The sequence below is a fragment of the Phacochoerus africanus genome, chromosome 1 (assembly GCF_016906955.1).
Source record: "Phacochoerus africanus isolate WHEZ1 chromosome 1, ROS_Pafr_v1, whole genome shotgun sequence".
Classification (NCBI taxonomy): domain Eukaryota; kingdom Metazoa; phylum Chordata; class Mammalia; order Artiodactyla; family Suidae; genus Phacochoerus; species Phacochoerus africanus.
The window spans coordinates 256,451,766-256,471,105 of NC_062544.1; the positions used below are offsets into that span (position 1 = coordinate 256,451,766).

The 19,340-nt window shown below is 35.8% G+C and overlaps 1 protein-coding gene across 4 annotated transcripts in view; it reads left to right on the forward strand.

The window, feature by feature from the left end:
• ROBO1 (roundabout guidance receptor 1) overlaps positions 1-19,340 on the forward strand; it is a 398,650-nt gene that overhangs the window by 334,930 nt on the left and 44,380 nt on the right. For 2 of the 4 annotated variants that reach the window (XM_047794457.1, XM_047794476.1), the window contains exons 16-20: positions 315-436; positions 3,590-3,761; positions 8,674-8,871; positions 13,030-13,056; positions 14,448-14,490. In XM_047794457.1, coding sequence (XP_047650413.1) covers positions 315-436; positions 3,590-3,761; positions 8,674-8,871; positions 13,030-13,056; positions 14,448-14,490 — 562 coding nt within the window. The remainder of the gene's footprint in view (positions 1-314; positions 437-3,589; positions 3,762-8,673; positions 8,872-13,029; positions 13,057-14,447; positions 14,491-19,340) is intronic. The other 2 variants (XM_047794465.1, XM_047794482.1) reach the window with 1 other exon arrangement.

Here is a 19,340-nt window from a genome sequence, read left to right on the forward strand (position 1 = left end):
TATCAGAGATGATTAGCATTTATCTTTATACTTTTGAACATTTTTAGGGAGAACTTAATGTACCCCTAGGGTTGCAGAGTAGGAGAAAAGATAATCTATATAACTTTGGTTATGGAAAATTCACAATAACAGTAGGTTAGCAATAGTGAGGAAAAACTTAAAGAGTTTGGAACTTCTCAGACTTGGATGAGCAATAAGCTTTAAAACATATGCCTATATTGATACAAATTTTGTATACTTTTTGTCTTTAACTGCCTGCTGTCAGTGTTCTCTAATGTGCTCATAATATATCTACTTTTGAAACAATTTAATAGCACCCAGTGCCCCACCACAAAGTGTAACTGTATCAAAGAACGATGGAAATGGAACTGCAATTCTTGTTAGTTGGCAGCCACCTCCTGAAGATACTCAGAATGGAATGGTCCAAGAGTATAAGGTAAGTACATACACAGTGCTTTCTTTTTTTACAAAGAAAAAAAAAAAAAAACCTAGCTTGGTTAAATTGTTCATGGATATTTGGTGCCATCTGCTGGTCCACATAGCAGCATGTAAAATAATTTTTAAAATCCTTTCCTGTTTATTCAATCATTGTGGAATAATTGTTTCCTTAAGCCATTTGAAAAAAAAATAATAATTTTTAAAAGAGAGAATTTACCTGGTCATTATATATATAGATATGTGTGTATACATATATATGTATATGTGTATGTATATATATATATATATATGTGGTCCATATGATTTCACACAAACACTAAATATAAAAACTAATAAAAGAATCTTTTTCTCCTCCTAAAAAAAAAAGCTTAAATATATTTTGCAGAATTAGTTTGCCCCATAGAATTTTATCAGAGATGGTATGCTTTCTTTCAAATGTTTGAAATTTTATGACATTGAAGCTAAGTTGGAAAAATTATTTTAGTTGCTTGAAAAAAAATCTTTATAAAACTCATTTTAATTTCTGACAAAACTTCATATCTCAGAGGAAATTCAATGATACATTCCTATAAATGTCTAAATGAATTTTTTAAATATATGATGTGTTGTCAAGTGATTTAATCTAGTAATTCTGAATAATTAGTTTTACCTGTGAAGTTATCAACTCTAATCATTGAATTTAGAGAGTCTTACATAGATTGAGTTCAAATAAATATTTTCAAGCAAGCCAAGGTATAGCAAACACTAAGCCATGGACATGAGATTTGTTCTATTAATGAATATGCATTTTGCACAGTCTTAATAAGCTATGGTAAATGAATAAATGATGGGTTGAATTAAGAAAATCTCAATAGAGACTAGATTTAATGTGTATTTTTTTCAACACATATGTAAACAAATTACGTACTAGAAGACTTTTAACTGCAAAACAGGTATTACTCTATAGACAATGCCTTAAATGTTCATAATACTTTGGTATTTTTCTGGTTACAAGCTAAATTACAGTACTTAGTGGATTATCTCATGTATGTGAACATATGTATCTAATGACATGAAACTGCTGCTAAGGAGGTGAACACATTTACCTTCTACAGGTAATTACATACTAACCTCAGAATTACTTTTCCAAATAATTGAAATAGTTTTCCAAATAGTTTGTCTTTTCCAAATAATTTTCAGTAAGTCTAACAAGGCCCTTGCATATAATATATACTTTGGTATTTCTGTCCAGGTGATTCTGATATGCACTTTTGTTTAAGAACCAAATAAAGACTATAAATGTACTTTTGAATACCAAACTAATTTGCACGAGTCAGGTATACTGAGCTCAATTTTAGATATAACATTTTATTTTAAAATGACATTTAAAAACAAATTAAAAACGTCAGTGAAATTTGTGAGTACTTTAAAAGGGTGACATTTTTCAAAGTATTTAAATTACAGCCATAAATGCACATTGGATATTTTATTTCAAATTAGGTCTTCTGCTATAATCGAGTCATTAAAAGGTAAGAGTCTTTACACTTTTAAGTACTTTCAAGTTATTTCAATATTGGGAAGCGACAGGATGCTACGGATCAATCTGGAAGAATAAACAGTTATAGAGATTTTTAAGGATATAGAATGAGGCGATGTCTCAGCTCTCAAGCAAAATTGTGTAATGTAGGCATTTTCCCCTAAGAGTCAAAACTCATTTCTCTCCTAAAGAAATACAAAAGGGTGGATTTCACTTAACTTCATGGTCAATTTAAAATAATAAAATGCCTTTCGCAACCTGATTGACTGGTACAAAATCAGTTTGTGGCTTTGGTTCAGCTGTGTAATGTAATTGGGGGGAAAAGAATCACAAAGGACTCTTTTATTTCCAAATGGTCAGACCCTGGTATAGAAGTCTGACCATTTGTTGGTATTATGTGTTGAAACTATATTAAAATAATATTAACTTTCAAAGATTAAAAACTAAATGTTTTTGTCCATGTGATAGAAGACACTGATATTCTTAGATTTATTTTAAATCCCATTTCCTACTACAGTTTAGACAATAGGCTACTTGAAACTAATCCTACATCTTGCTTGAGGACATCATAAAGAATATAAAGCATGTTTTACTGCTCCATGGATCATTTTCTTGGAAACAGAGTCCAAATACTGTTATGCATCATATCCAAGCTCTTGAACGTCACAAAAAAATCACTTTAATAATTAATCCTTTAGTGAAATAACTTACATTGTTCAGAAGTCTTTACTTCCTAACAATAATTTCCTATCACAAATATAATCAAAGTTAATGAGATATGCGATGATTTTTTTTGTTAGGAGAACATTTTTCTTTCAAGTCAAATACGTATTGTTATTCTTTATGATCTTGTGTATATATATATATATATAATCAAAGATTAATATCACCACTTAAATATAAGATCAGAGTGCTAATATTCTTTCATTGATAATAGTTCAGCATACCATAGGTGGAATAAATCCTAGGATGATCCTTATTCCTTATGTTCAGTTTTATTTTTATAAACCATATTTATGCCAAGATACTTTAAATTATGCAAAAGCTCTCTTTTAAAATCAAATGCTTCTCGGTTTTGACAAAAATGATGATGGGACTGGAACAGAATCAGTTAATTTTATCCCAGAGAACTATTGAAGTAAAATGTTAGACTCAATTTTCCTCTTGTTTTTCTTTTTTGATATCTGGTCAATTAGTATTATGCCTAGTCAAGGGTAGGGATGCAAATACTGAGTGATAATAGATCAGTTATTTTTCTTTATCTGGATACATACAGCTTTTTGGTAGTTCTTTTTTTTTTTTTTCCTGGCAAATAATTTCTAGGTGTTAAAAAAAAAAAAGATGATAAGAGCTGATAGGAACCAGGATCTTTCAGGAAACATTTATAGAATCCCTGATAGAATCCCTTAAAAGTATCTAAGGAAGTTCAGAGAGGTCTTTAAGGTACTACTAAAACTAGGTTTGATTGGAAGAGTCTTCTTGGAACTAGATCCAGGGAAAAATTACTTTTGAAACTTCCTATATTAGATTCATGATGGGTCTAAACTTAGTCTAGGTCTAGAACCACAATACTGTATTGATGTTTAAATTAACTTACATAATTCACCAACTGAAAATTTGTTGTTTTTCTTATAGGTTTGGTGTCTGGGCAATGAAACTCGGTACCATATAAACAAGACAGTAGATGGTTCCACCTTTTCTGTGGTTATTCCCTCACTGGTTCCTGGGATCCGATACAGCGTAGAGGTGGCAGCCAGCACTGGGGCTGGAGCTGGGGTGAAGAGCGAGCCACAGTTCATCCAGTTAGGTGAGTGCCAGGGCAGATCTGGCCTCAAAGTCTTGCTCCTTTACCCATTGTTTTGCTTTTTTTGTTTGTTTGGGTTTTTTTTTGGGGGGGGGGGGTTGTTTGTTGGCCACACTTGCAGCATATGGAAGTTCTAGCGGCAAGGGATTGAATCTGAGCTACATCTGTGGCCTATGCCACAGCAATGGCAAGACCAGATCCTTAATCCACTGCACTGGGTAAGGGACTGAACTGACACCTCCACAGAGACAGTCCGGATCATTACCCAACTGTGCCACAGTGAGAGACCCCTGCTTTTTGTTTTTTGTGTAGTGGAACCACCATTGCAAGTTGAGTAGACAATGGAATGTGGCAATAGAGCTGTAAAATTGATGGTGTTGGCTTTATTTTATCTATCTATAATATCACAACTAAATTGAAAGTTATCCAAGCACACATTTTAAATGATATTCTAAACAAAAGGCTTTCAGGAGTTCCCGTCCTGGCGCAGTGGTTAACGAATCCGATTAGGAACCATGAGGTTGCTGGTTCGGTGACTGGCCTCGCTCAGTGGGTTAAGGATCTGGTGTTGCCGGGAGCTGTGGTGTAAGTTGCAGACACGGCTCGGATCTGGCATTGCTGTGGCTCTGGTGTAGGCCAGCAGCTACAGCTCCGATTAGACCCCTAGCCTGAGAACCTCCACATGCCGTGGGAAGCAGCCCTAGAAAAGGCAAAAAGACAAAAAAAAATAATAATAATTTAAAAAATAAACAAAAGGCTTTCAGTATTCACTGTCATCCTAATCCTGTCCTATTGAATTTTTTTCATCTATTTAGCAAATACTATTAAGTGAGCTCCAAGAATAACTCAGTGAACAAGGAAGTCATGATCTTCCCCTCATGGAACTTACAGTGGTTTGGATTAAAAAAAAATTAAAAAAAAATAAATAAATAACACTTCCATACAAAACTTAAACTAGGTATTGGAAGCAATATGTAATTTATATTCATATTCACCATTTTTTGTCTATTTAAAATTGTATTGGAGTTCCCACTGTGACACAGCAGGTTAAGAATCAAGCATTGTCTCTGTAGCAGCTTGAGTCACTGCTGAGGTGTGAGTTTGATTCCTGGGCTGGTATAGTGGGTGAAGGATCCCTCATTGCTGCGGCTGTGGTGTAGATTGCACCTGTGGCTCGGATTCAGTCTCTTGCTCAGGAACTTCCATTTGCTGTAGTTGCGGCCAAAAAAGAAAAAAGAAATAGATTGCTTTTTATAACAAAATATAGAGTGAGATGTTAAAATGCATTGGAATATAGAATACACTGATTACTTAGAAGGTTAAATACAATGTTTGCTTCAAAAGCGCTTACATGAATTAAAAAATAAACACAAACACCTGACCAAAGTCTTAGTTACCACCCTTCACTATAGACAATGTGGCATTAATATAAAATTCAAATTAGTGAGTAGTTACAGTAAAATCTGAAACAAGAAAAAACAGCAACAAAATTATAAATGGAAAGGGGAGAAAAAAGAACCAGCTATTAAGAGGTAACATTTAAATTACATAAGATACTGAGAAATAGGCAGTCAACTTTGTTCTTCCAGACCAGAGATTAAGTATTAGTAATATTTATGCCGGTTGCTAAATCATGAAAAAGATTTAGATACATCAATCTTTGTATATCACAAGTACAGAGTATTATTGCATGTTAATAATATTGATGACATTTCAGAAATTATTTCAAAACAAAACTGAGAAACATTCCACTTTGAATAAACTTTGTTGCTATACCTAATAAACTTTACATTCATTTTGGAAACTGTTCCTGATGTTCCACTGTTAAGACAATGCTAGCTGCTGTAACAGATGCCTTGCAGAACTTCTGGAGTATAACACAATTAAGTCCCTCTGAAGCCCAGTGGCTGTAGACATGTAGACATGGCAGATCACATCTTGGTAAGGCTCTCCTTTAACTTGGGGCTTCCAGAGTTGACCTGGGGCAGCTGAAAAGAAGAAAGGGACAGTATGTAGGAGGATTGAAAGTGGCACACATCACTGCTGCCCAGAACTCAGTCCTGTGATCCCAAACAGATGAATGGAACTCTGCGAATGCCAAGTCACTGGCTAGGGAGCTACCTCCCAACAACTCTGTGCTGTGAGAGTACCATTCAAGGCTTCTGTGGAGAGTTTGCTCTCTCTGCCACAGCCATGGGCTCGAGTTTGATTTTTTTGGATCATCTTTCACATTTAGCACTTTTTTTCAACAGTGATTATGATATATACAACTTTTAAGCAAAAATAGCTTCATGGTTTATTTCTGGTTCATTTATTACAATACAGAAAACTTGTAAAAAATTGCTTGTTCCATCTGTTACAGAGTTATCTAAGGTATGGGGAAAATAGTCTAAATATAGATCTTTTTCCCCAAATGATTGCCTAGTTTTGTAAAAGTCAGTGTTAACCTATTAAAATTGAAATTAAAAGTTACATAGTGATGGCCCTATACGTAGCCATGTCATTTACCCTTTTTTCTTAATAATATATGACTTTTAGTGCTAGAGTTTCAAAGATGAATTGGAAAAAGGACCATGTGTAGTTTTATTTATTTAAGATTTAAATCATGGGATTTAAGGGTCAAATTGGTTTTCTTGAAATTAAAAATGCGTTGCAGTTTTCCATGTCTTAATATAGCCTCAGCTGCAGTGAGACAAAGACTGAGATATGGAGGGGCCATTTTAATTCATTAGTCACACCACACTTTATTCTGTTAAGCCCATCTGGTTATCTGCATGGAACCTCTCTTAGCTGGCTCCATAAAATCTGAAGCTACCCGACTTAACCTTGCACAAACAGCCAGGAAATCTATAAACCCAGCAGATACAAAGAGTGTATTTGGAATAAAAAGAATAGGTTGGCTTGGTGAACTTTCAGGTAAACCATAGATAAAAGAGTCTGGAACATGAAATAAACTTTCAGTCAACAAACAGTTGAAGGCAGGTGATGGCAACTGCCTGTGAAAATAGGTTTTTTTAGCCTTGACCCTCCATAGAATGAAATCTGGAATTCTGCTCAAGAGAAAAAGACAGCCATACAGAACATGAGTAGCAATTTAGCCCTCTTACATAAAAAGGGGTGCTATTTTCCTAAAACTATTTCCTTTGCTGTTGGAGGCTGCTTATTTTACCTGCCAGTGTCCTATCAGGATGTGATATCATTTAACATGAAAAAATAATATGTAAGAATTTTTTCAGTTTGAAAAACATTACTCATAAATAATGAGTTATACCAATCATTTTTCTGAGAAAAAAAAAAGAGTTTTGGACTGCAACAAATATTTTTGTTTTAAAACAGGCCACATTAGCAGAACATTTTCAGAGTCAAGTGATTTAACAATTATAAGAAAGCACCAATACAAAGGAAATGGGCAAACACATACCTTCTTGTCTGACCAGATGTTTAGGGGAAAAACATTAAAACTACAGACACCAGGGAGTTTCCATAGTGACTCAAGGGAAGCAAATCTTACTAGCATCCATGAGGACACAGGTTCAATCCCTGGCCTTGCTCAGTGGGTTAAGGATCTGGCATTGCTGTGAACTATGGTGTAGGTCGAAGACATGGCTTGGATCTGTTGTTGCTGTAGCTGTGGTATAGGCTAGCAGCTACAGCTCCAATTTGACCGCTAGCCTGGGAACCACCATATGCCACAGGAGTGGCCCTAAAAGCAAAAAAACAAACAAACAACAACAAAAACAACAACAACAAAAAACCCAAACCAAAAATGATCAAACAAATAAAACTACAGACACCAGTAAGAAATTTGCACACTAGACATCTTCAGTGTTGGCTTAACTCAGTGCTTTGATGAAAGGAACAGCTTTCAGGTTTCTGTAGACATTGCAGACTTCTGTGTGTGACTTGGAAAATGAATCTCTTGGAAGCTTTATACATAAATGTAAAAAGAGTAACTTCTAATAGCTGTAAATTCCATCAATTTTAATTCTGGAATCAAAATAGCTTACAGAAAACAGGAGCCCTTGTGACCACTCCTAACACTTGATAATTGTTGCCCATACTTAATGTTCTATACCTATTGTAGGCCACAGTTATTATTTTATATATATATATATTTTTTTTTGTCTTTTGTCTTTTTAGGAGGTTCTCAGGTTAGGGGTTATTATTTTAAAAGAAAGACTTCTCATAGTTCTTTCAATGGCAACATAGTCTTAATGATTGGTTTTTAATGATTCCAAATTTGTACAGACCTTTCTGAACATAGTTTCAAATAATGTGTTTCTGAGACAGTTAAGAGTCTTAGAATATTCAAGAGCAGGGGAAGGGGAGGTGCACGCGCGCGCGCGTGCGCGCGCACACACACACACACAGACTCAAATATACTTTTTTATTCAATGTCTACCTATATGTACCTTATAGAGGAAATGAAATATTATTTCTTACCTTTTTTAGAACACATAATTGAAGGTTCCTGTAGAAATCTGAGAAAGCTTCTTTCTTTCTTATATAGTTTTTCAGTATTCTTTTTTTTGCATACTTCAAAATATTTCATTTTTTAGAATTATAATTTTCCATTTATCTCAGTGAGCATCATCTTGTAAAACTTTAAGCAATGAACTACAGTTTTCTGGAATAAAAAAATAGAAATTGTGTGCTACCATGTTTGTTTTTAAATATATTCCATAAAATTACTATATTTGTTTTGAATTTAAATAAGTTAAAAGGCTATCATCTCTCCAAAAATCTCATGAGCTCGTGAACTCTTCTAATTAACAATGGTGAATCTCGTAGAATGAAAAGCAGAAATTATTGTCTAAAAATTGACAAAATAACGACGGTCATTTTATGATATATCATATGCGTTCATTGTCTTAGGGAGTTTTAAACCCAAATTAATGCAACGATGGCTTTTCAGATTCACATGGAAACCCCGTGTCACCTGAGGACCAAGTCAGCCTTGCTCAGCAGATCTCGGACGTTGTGAAGCAGCCGGCATTCATTGCGGGAATTGGGGCAGCGTGTTGGATCATCCTTATGGTCTTTAGCATCTGGCTGTATCGACACCGGAAGAAGAGAAATGGGCTGACTAGCACTTATGCGGGTATCAGAAAAGGTATTCGCTTGCCCAAGTTTTTCATATTTCTTTATTTCACTCAATTTTAATCTATGACTTCAAGGTATTTGTGATTATATATATCCTATATTAAATTATTTTAATATGCAAAGATTTTCAGAAGTGCTTTTGTTTTATTATAATATCTAGGTATAAACTTCTATTGAGTATCAGTACTGCAAACAGGGCATATCAGTTTTAGACCCAGTTCATTGAAAATGTATTTCACCAAGGTAGGTCTACACTTGGTTGCGATACCATTCCCATCTTCTCTTAGGGAATTGCTTTATTGCTTAATGTTCTGGAGGAAAATGTTTAATCTCCTTGTCACAAGATTTATAAATACATGCTGCTACAGAACTTGAAAGGAGGCATCATTGCCTTTTGTGAAGCCACAGAGATTATTTTTAAATAACTATATTACTGATTATTTCTGGGTATTTATAAAATAGCTGTTTCTTAATGAATGTGGAATGCATGGCTTGAATAATGGGCTTCAACTTGCAGAGGAAGGTTTCGTACTTTTTATTGTTACAGTTAAAGTTGCAGAGCTGAATATGTATATACTGTTAATTGGTGATGGTGATTTTGTTAAAAATCTGTTTATAGTTTAGAAGAGAAAGTTTATTTGGCTGCTGTTATTTATAATTTCATGGGTGAGTGGAATGTGCCAAGGATTTCACAGACACTTTTGCCACATAGTCTCAAAGTCTGTAGATGGGTGGTTTGTATTTTTTCTTCTCTGATGAGGTCATTAGCGCTCTCAGACAGCCCATCCTCCTTTCCTTCCCTCCCCCAGGATCTTCATCAACTCTGGGCAGCAGGTCTGGGCTATAGGCAGGGTGATTATAAGTTCCGGTCTTCAGGCCACAGTCCCAATTTATGTCTGTAGTCCAACTCAATTAATTTACAGTGCTGCTTTAGTGCTCAATATTGTCCTGAGTTTGGGATAGCAAATTATGCATTTACCCTAGTTATAGGGTCTATACTTAATCTAAGACAGCAATTAATTTGCTGCAAAGCAAATGTAAAGAGGATGACCAGTGAAGACAGCTCCTCCCTCACCATCACATCCTTTTAAAAACAAAAACAAAAACAAAAAACCACACAACCATCTACATGTTTCCTAAGTGAGCACTTCCTACATGGCTTGGCCAAGTCATTTCTCTAATCAGTTATATGGCAAAGTCAGAACTTAGTGCTAACTAGAACTTCTCTCAATGAAAAGTTCTACTGAATGTCCCTCTACACTTGTCAAACAGTTGGGAACAGCAGTCTAAGACATTTGTGCTCTCGGTCACCAGGGGTCTTGGCAAGAAAGAGTCAACACAAAATCGTCCCACCCACACTGTGGAAATACAGGAATGTACCTCCCCCCTGTGGCTCCACAGCAATCTCTTCATATACACGTGTTCACTTTAGTGTTATCATCCTTAAATCTGGTTTTTTCTTGTTTTTTTTTGTTTTTTGGGTTTTTTTTTTTTTTTTTTTTTCAGATCTATGTCCTCTTTAGAGATAAGGCAAAATGTCAGGTTCCCTGCCTGGGAAATGAGAAAGGGGGGCTGGGAGCTTACTGCAAAGAGACTGGGTGCTCATGACATGTACAAAATAGAACAGTGTCAGGCACACATGTTACCATGTGGATCCTTTAACTGAAATGCAAGGCAGAGGAGGGGTTTGTGGGTGTCTGTGTGGTGTGGAACTGGGCAGGGACAGGCTATTGGGGTTTGTGTGTGAATGAGGATAAGTGTCTAATTAACATCTAGTTGTAGAGTCTTTTGAATTCTCTAGGAATCCCGTGGGTTTTTTTTTTTTTTTTGGCCATGAAGTATGATAGCTATAGTTGATACCAATGTAATGCCTTCTACTGTCTTGAAATCTAAATATGTGACATGAAACCCTCTTGCATTCTGAAATATTTCTTTTCTTTTACTAATGTACTTTAAGCATGCTGGCAAAGCCTATGTGCTCTTTCTGCAAAATCTATTAAACTAATACCATTGTCCTTTTTAACGAGCTCCTATTTAAGCAGAAATCATGGAACATAATTACAAATGTAATTGATGAGCACTGGATTCTGCTTTCCTCACTTTGCCTTGTTGGCACTTTTTCATAATTCTGTCTCTATGCAGTTTTTAAAAGTGCATCCAGAAATCTTAAATTGTCTATGCCCCAAACAATACGTGTAATTCTAAGAAGAAAAAGGGAAGTGAAATATTTTAAAGAAAGCAGTGTGAAAGAGCCTGTTGACCTATACACCCTAAGTCAGTGTGACTTTGGGTAATAGGCATTTTTAACACCCCCCTGCGCTTATCTGTAGGTTTGCCCTCTGCGAGAACAGGCGGTACCCTTGTCCACATACAGCCACCTAGTGCACCAGCATCACTGGATAAAAGGAGTTTATTTCATGACTGGAAGCTTTGAGAGTTAAGTTGTCCTTTGGTGCACAAGCTATAAAAATTTCATTTAGACTGACCTCCTTTCATCTCTTCTTCATTTTCTTAAACTGGGGTTAGCAGTTGGCTAGGAGTACCGACGAGGACCTTTCATTTTTTTTCCCTATGTCCTTGTGGTTGCAAATTAATGCTCAGGCACTCCATTCTTGCTTGAATAGCTTTACTTTCAAATGCACTTCTTTTTTAATTTTTTACAAGGACTTGTTACTATGGCTCTGAATTTTTGATTGTAGCTAAATTATGTGGACTCCCTGAAAAGACCTGACTGAAAGAAAACACAATAGAATTCTTAAGACAGAGACTGCTGTGCAGCACACGAAGCCCAGTGTATAAATTGGATCCCGAGTACTGAGGGTTTTGTTTTGTTCTTTCTAGTATGCTCAGAGTGAAAGTTGTAAAGGATGCTACAGCATTTCAGCTTTTGCAACCCTGATGCTCTAATCCTAAAGTAAATTTCTTGGAGATGTTTAAATGCAAAGTGAAAAATACATTTTTGGCAGCTTTTTGATCCATGATAAGTAATCAATAGTCTAGTTTGTGTGTATTAAGGATTTCTTAAAAGCAAATTTTAATCTCTAAGGGAGTAATGTAGGTTTCCTTGCTTTCTTTACCAGGGCAGTGTTTACTTTAAATTAATGTGGAGAGCTTGGAGAAAACGTCAGCCTCCCGCCTCTATGAAATGATGTGGAAATAGCTCCGGTGTTACCCAACACCCAGGAATGGGAGAAGCTAGGAAAAGTCAGGGAGGCAAGGCTGCTACTTTTGAGGTCTGCAGTTCAATTTCAGGCATTATTGATTAGATTAAGATTTATAACTGCAGAGAGTAAAGGTTTTCAGAGGGGCATTATTGTTCTATTGTTTAGCTTCTGGTGTGGTGTTTTTTTTTAAAATGCTGAGCCTACTTCTAGAAACCTTCTAAATGTAAACTATAATAGAGAAATTAAAGTTTAAAACTTCCCATTTTTCCTATCCATTCACAGATTTCTATGATGATAAAAATGTAGCATTCTGCTCTTTATATGATAAGGTATCAGGTATTTCTTGACAATGAAATAGTTCAGTTTTATGGCTCTCTTTATTCCAATTCTTTCTTTGCTTCCTTCTTTCCTTCCTTCTCTTCTTTCTTTCTTGATTTCTCTTTTTCTTTTCTTTCTCTCTCCTTCCTTCTATCATTCCTTCCTTCCTGTCTTTCTCTTTCATGTCTTTCTCCTTTCCTCTGTCTCAATATCTGTCTCTCTTAATGATGAATACTTAAGTGCACCTATTAGTTCGTCCACTTTAATAAGCATTTACCTTCAGATTTCTAGATAAGGTTCAGGCAAGACCCTGATAATACTTGTTTAAGAATCCATTATCCAGTGTTTGGAAATGATTAATAGTAGAGGATTCCTGTTTGTCCTAAAGCCATGAGCTAAGTCTCTGTTACTAAATGCCAGGGTTGTTCACAAGCTAACCCAGCACAACTCCCCCCACCCCCAGTCCTGTCCTAGAATGTCAGACACTTCCAAATGGTACCTGTAGAGACAAGCTTCTTTTTTAACCTCAGATTTGGTTTTATTCATATATCAGAGTGTCAGAACTACTGGCTTAGTTATTTACATTTGTTTTATGTTCAGCTGTCTGCTTGATTTATACTAATGTGATATGTTCCCTTTCTCTCTTCAGCTTAATAACTGGTTTATATTTTGTTTTGATTTTTCAGTCCCGTCTTTTACCTTCACACCAACAGGTATATATTTGCGCCTACCCTCCTCCTATCCTTTGTTAGTTTGGCACGTGTTGTACTATTGTGTTTCTGTTTTTATTCCATTTTCTGCAGTAAGTTGGGGGAAAGGACTTACAGTAGAAGACAGTACTTCATTGACTCATGCTAGGCATGCACTTGAAGTAGAAATGGCTGGTGTTGCTTGTCATCCCTTTAATGCAGTCCTTTATTCATGACTCCACATTGCGTCTTCGCCTTGTGTGCATGTGTTTCACGAGATAGACACAGGGTTTCTACCCTCAGCATGACTTAACATGCTAATGATCGTATTGATTATTTTAGATGTGGCAGTGCATTTTTTTCCTTCACTTAAGCTTTCAGTTTTTCCAACAAAAATATCTCTCCCTTGCAATTCTCTATCCATAGAATCAACATTTTTAAAGGTAACCAAAATATCCAGCACATGTGAAAGATAAAGTTTTTCATTTTCCCTAAGTCTGAATCCTAATACTCCATTCTATTCAGTTTCTTTCAAAGTGGGTCCTCTTCTTTCGCATCACCTTTAGCAAAAGATGTACCTGTAGTCTTGCCTCCTCGGTTTTAATCCAGTTATTATAATCACTGGAAGCAGTTATCTCTCCTTAACAGACTCCCAGTTTGGAGTTCTTCTAAGTAGCAGAATTTGGCAGCTTTTAGAAATGTTTCTTCGTAGAAAATCTGTCTGTATTTACAGAAAAGCTAATATTCTTAAACCCTTGCCTAACTATGTGCAAATATTTTTTTTTGGTTATGGCTACATTTTTATACTCATAATTTATTAAGCTGAGAATGCTTTCAAGAGCCTTAAAGGATATATGATGAAAATATAATGAGAAGGGTTTTCACAAGCCACAATAAAAAATATGTCACGTTAATTAATAGTCACAACTTGGCGTACATCTTTGTGTGTGGAGGAAAAGAAGGTTTATTTTAACATTTACTTTGTCTTGCTGGTACTCATATTTCTGGAAAAAAAATGATCTGGTATTTTTTTTCCCAAAATTTAAGATTCCACTTACATAAAATCATGAAATTACATGATCTAATAATAAATTCAAAATAGGAATCTATGAGACTGAATGTACAACTGTGTAATAGTTATATTTATTAAGAATATGCTGAAGTTTGCTTCTGCTTAGTTCTCAACTTTGTGGGCACATTAAGAAAATAAGAGTAACATTTAATTCTGCACCATCTTAAAAAAATACTAGTTGAATCAGAGATCTGCTATTTCCTGGGATGATTTTTGGCAATGCTTCGAAGTAGAAAGAGGGAAAACACTCCATTCTAGAAAGATGCTCATGAATGTCATAGCTTTTGATATATAAACACAAATATGTCTATTAATTTTTTCCTTTTTCTTTATAACATTCTAGTAACTTATCAAAGAGGAGGCGAAGCTGTGAGCAGTGGAGGGAGGTAATTATCTTGCTTGTTTTGTAGATTCTAATGGGAATTCCAGATATTTCTTAATGTCTTCCTCAATAACATAGTTTTCTTTGCTTAAAAGGTTTAATGTAAGGTGAAATTCTTCGTTTAAATCTTTTAGAAATAGTCCATTCTGCTGTGCTGTTAAACCAAGCTTGTTAACACACAAATGCACCTAATGACTGGATCCCTTGCATCTTGGTCAGTGAACACCAGAGGGAGCACGTTAACCGGGGAAAAATAGACTTGCTGATTTAGCAGATGATTAAAAGGAGTTAAAGTAATTAAGTGATGGCATTTATGAAGATTAAGAAATATAGCTAGTTAACGGATACTATCAAAGAAGAAGTGTTCATTTGGAAACCTGCTGAACACAGCATTGCTGCATAAGTTGTTGTAGGTTATGTTTGTTTTGTTTTTTCTTGTTACAAATTCAGCATACTTCAGCTCTCCATTCGCAGGGAAATAGGTTGAAATAAAAGGAAAATCTAGGTAGCTTGTTAACGTGGAAGGTTTTTTATCTCTAATTAAAATGACTCTCAATCCTACATTTATGATTTTTTGGTAATTATTATTCAGTGAACTTTAATGTATTCACTGAGAAATCACAAATTGATGTGACAGGCAGCTCAAAGGGGCTGAAAGAAGGTATAAGTTACATGAGCCAAGCTTCTGGGTTTTCTATAATGATTTTTTTCTTTTCAAAAAGAGCAACCTCCAGCTTAAGGTGTAAGAAAAAATATTTCAACCAAAACCATTTTATAATTCAAATTTTGTTAGCTTATTGAGCACGCTGCTTTGTATAGTTAGATAATGCAGTTGCTACTAGAAAAGATAAAAACAGGTAAGATGTTTTCCTGAATCTGAGGAGCACATCATCTGGTGATAAAATTACTGAATTTAGTATATGACACAGAGTGGCAAAAAAAAAAATGTTGACCACCTTTAGCAAAAGCTGTACAAATTTGACAATAAGCACTAATCTTTTCTGTCCAGGGTATTGCTGCTAGCTTCCTGTTTTCATACCTGTGAAACATAGCCAGCCACTGAAAGACCCCAGAGCTGGGGGGATCTTCATAAGGAATAAATCCACTTGATTCAGGAATTAAACCAGGGCATGTTTTTGCATCCAGGGAAATTCCATCTAAATCAGAGCCCAGACATTCGTGAAACAGTCTCTGGCATAAGAACCCTGTCTCGTGGATAAATCTGGAATGCCTAATGATATTACCACTTCTCTACATGTATATATTCATGACTGTAGATTCAGCTTTCTCATTAATCAGAGCAATGGCAATGTTTATTGAGCATCTTCTCTGTGCATGGGCATGTGCACACATGTGTTGTTTCTCTCACACTCAAACACACGGACATATAAAAGACAAGTCTAGTTCCTGCTCTGAAGGAATTTACAACCTACATAGACCAGATTATCAAGGAAGAAGTGATGGCAAGGATTACTTGGTTCCAAATGCTAGTTTCTTCAGCAGAAAAAAACTACAAAAAGAACAAAGTTCCTGAACTATCTGTCCATTGGGAAAGCTCAATATACCATCATACGGTATTAACCTTTTGAATGTAAAAATAGTATTACTTTGGAACAGATTTATTTTGAACCCCAAATAGAAATGAATTTTTTACCAAATAAAATGATAAAAGATGTTGGAATGTTACAGAAAATGCAGTTGAATAAGGATCTTAGAGTCAGTGCTCAAATGACAGTTATATGCATGATTTTAAATTTATTTACTCATCAAATATATTTATTGAAAACCTACAATGTGACAGGCACTGTTCTAGTTGCCTGGGATGCCTCAGTGAGCAAAGACAATAAAAATTCCTATCCTTGGGAACCTTATACTTAGTGGGGGAGATAGCTTAATAATAAGCATTTTTTAAAAAGTCAGCTCTATAATAGAAGCAGTTAGTGAGTGCTTTGGAAAAAAAATAGCACAGGATAAGAGGATCAAGAATGCATTAGGAAGGTCTCTTTTTCTAGCCATTTGTGACTGTGGGAGTACGGTGTGTTATGTGTGTATGTGTGTACGTTTGTTGTGTGTGTGTTCTGTGATCGAGTGGTAAGAGAATGAGCAATGAGTCAGACCCCTGTACACACTTCTCTAATGCTATTCCTTCAACACTGAATTCCCTTGAGCATCTCAGACTCTGCGAGTCTTCATTGGACCTCCCACCTCCTTTGGTTAATGATACCTAAGTCAGAATGTTCAAATCATCCTCTTTACTGCATCCCTTACTGCAGTTTGTGGATCCTAGCTTTTATTCCCTTCACTATCACCATACTGTTTCACTTCAAGCTCTTTTTCTCCCCTCATTACAAACCCTTCTGGCAGTCCAGCCTTCATTTACCTTCATTAGTGCTACTTCCTGTTAATTCCTCTTGCCCATTGGAGCCAGAGTGAAATTTTAAAATGCATATTCATTATGTCTCTGAGCTTCTGAAAATCTCATTTTTCAATAGAACCTATCCCATTTAAAATACCAAGCTTGGGCAGCACATGCAAAGCCCACAGCCTCCAGGGCTTTGCCGCCCCCTTCACACCTCTGTGTGCCACACCTTACAATGCACTGTGTCAACCCCCCCCCCCCCCCCCCACACACACACACCACCCCCACCATTCACCAACATTGCATCCTCTACTGTGTCCTTATTACATCAGCCTGGAATGCGGCCCCTTGTCAGTTTGCTGAGGTTCACCTGCTATGTCCTCCTGCTATGTGAACTCTTTGTGCTGTATAAATACCATAGTTAAGTACCTAATATGAGGTAATGCAGTTACCTTTTGTCAATATCCAGGGTTAGCAAACCATAGCTTTTGGACTAAATCTGTACTGCCACCTATTTTTATAAATAACGATTTATTAAAATATAGCCAGGCTCATTTGTTTACATATTGTCTATGGCTGCTTTACCACTACAACAGCAGAGCTGAGTAGTTGCAGCAGAAAACATATGTCCTGCAAAGCCTAAAATGGTTACTCTCCGATCCTTTATAGAAATAGTTTCCCAGCTCCTGGCTAAATGATTGTCTCTCTCAATAGAATGTGAGATCCTGGAGTGTAGAGGCTATATGCTTTATTAATCAGTAATCAAATACATTTTTATTTGATTACTGATTAATGAATGTAATAAATGTAATTTATTAGATTATATCCATAAATTCAATACGTGAATTATTGGTCTTTGAAAGATACCAGTAAAAGGTATCTAAGGAAGGAAGGGATGAATGCTGCAAGACCTGGTCGAATTCAGCCCTTGAGAAAATTTTGGGTGCTGGATATTTTCCTCTAATAAAGGAGAAGGTTGAGCTAGAGAGCACTCTCCTAGTTCTCCAAAATTGTGAATTTGACTCTTCTCAGAAAAGGGAAAATGAGGATTGTGGTAAGCAAAGAGACCTCTTCCCAACTTGCAAAGGATAAAGGACTTGAATTGTAATCCAGGGGAGGATCCTGAAAATATGAAGTGGCTATTTCTGTTCATTTTCTTTACCTCACATATCCAAGCATCCCCATCACATCTTTAAAAAACAAAACCAAACAAAAAAAAACAAAACCCTAATTAAAACCCAGACCACAGCATAAACCAGGAAACAGCAGAAAGCTTGAAGAAAGGCATAGGAAAGTCAGGCTAGCCCACTTGAGAATGCCAACAGTACATTTCCTGGCAGTGGGAGGTGAGAAAGAAACAGAGCTCAGACTTTGCTTCTCTCTAAAGAACCGACCACCCTCAGATCTATCCCTTGCTTCTTTCTGGGCTTTGAAACTCTTTCAAGCTGTCATTGGAAAGAGGAAACAGCCTACATGCAGGCCTGTTCACCATTTTCCCCTTCCCCTGATCTTCTAGAATTTTATTTTTGGTTTAGGAGTTCAAATAGGTTTGTTCGTTTGTTTTTTGAGTGAGTGATTGGAATATCTGGAGTAAGAGGAGCAGAGGAATTGCAGGTAATTGCCACAAAATTATTTAAGTGCATTTGTTCTCTTTTACTTTGTGACACAAAACTACCCCATTAATATAAACTGGAAGATAAATAATGGCTTTCATGAGCCCTAGTGTCTTCCCTTCCCTGATAATGTCTTTCTGAAGACCAGGAAGAGATAGGCAAAACTCAGATATGTTAGCATGAAAATTCAACAACTAATGTACTATATGGATATACATGTAAAATATATATATAAAATATAACATATAATATTTTTGAGACATATTAATTACTGTAAATAGCACTGTGTTTGCTTCTGCTTTGTTTCTTATTGTTGGGCAGCTAAATCTGTCTCATACACACTAGATCATCTTAAATGCAAAAAAAATAGCTTGTGAGATTGTTTTAAAAGACTCGAAAACCCTTATCAGAGTAGCTGCCTATGCCTATGCGTTGACTTCCTCAGAGTTCTCTGAAATGTAACACATAGCGTTTTAAGATTCATTGTTGGGCCCGTAGTCCTGACTCACTCACCTTCTTCCCTAATAGTTAGCATTCTAAACACAAGTCTGAACTGAAAGCTAGGAGGTGAATTGTTAATCCTGCTTCCTCTTGGAAATCACCCATACATGTGAAAAGTTCTCTCAGCCTCTGATGATATCACAACATTCACTTTTAAGTGTTTTTTCTGAGAGAATCATAGTAGCATAAAAGTATTATCTATTTCTTTTTGAAACATGTAAAACAGGCTGTGGAAAATTTCCACTTGACCCATACTTCAAACATCCTAAAATATTTCTACAGTGTCAAATATGGAGATTTATTTTTAATAACTTCAATAGTGATAACACCTTTGGTTTAAGTTCAGGAGAAAATAAGAAAATCTAAAGGTAACTGGTTGCA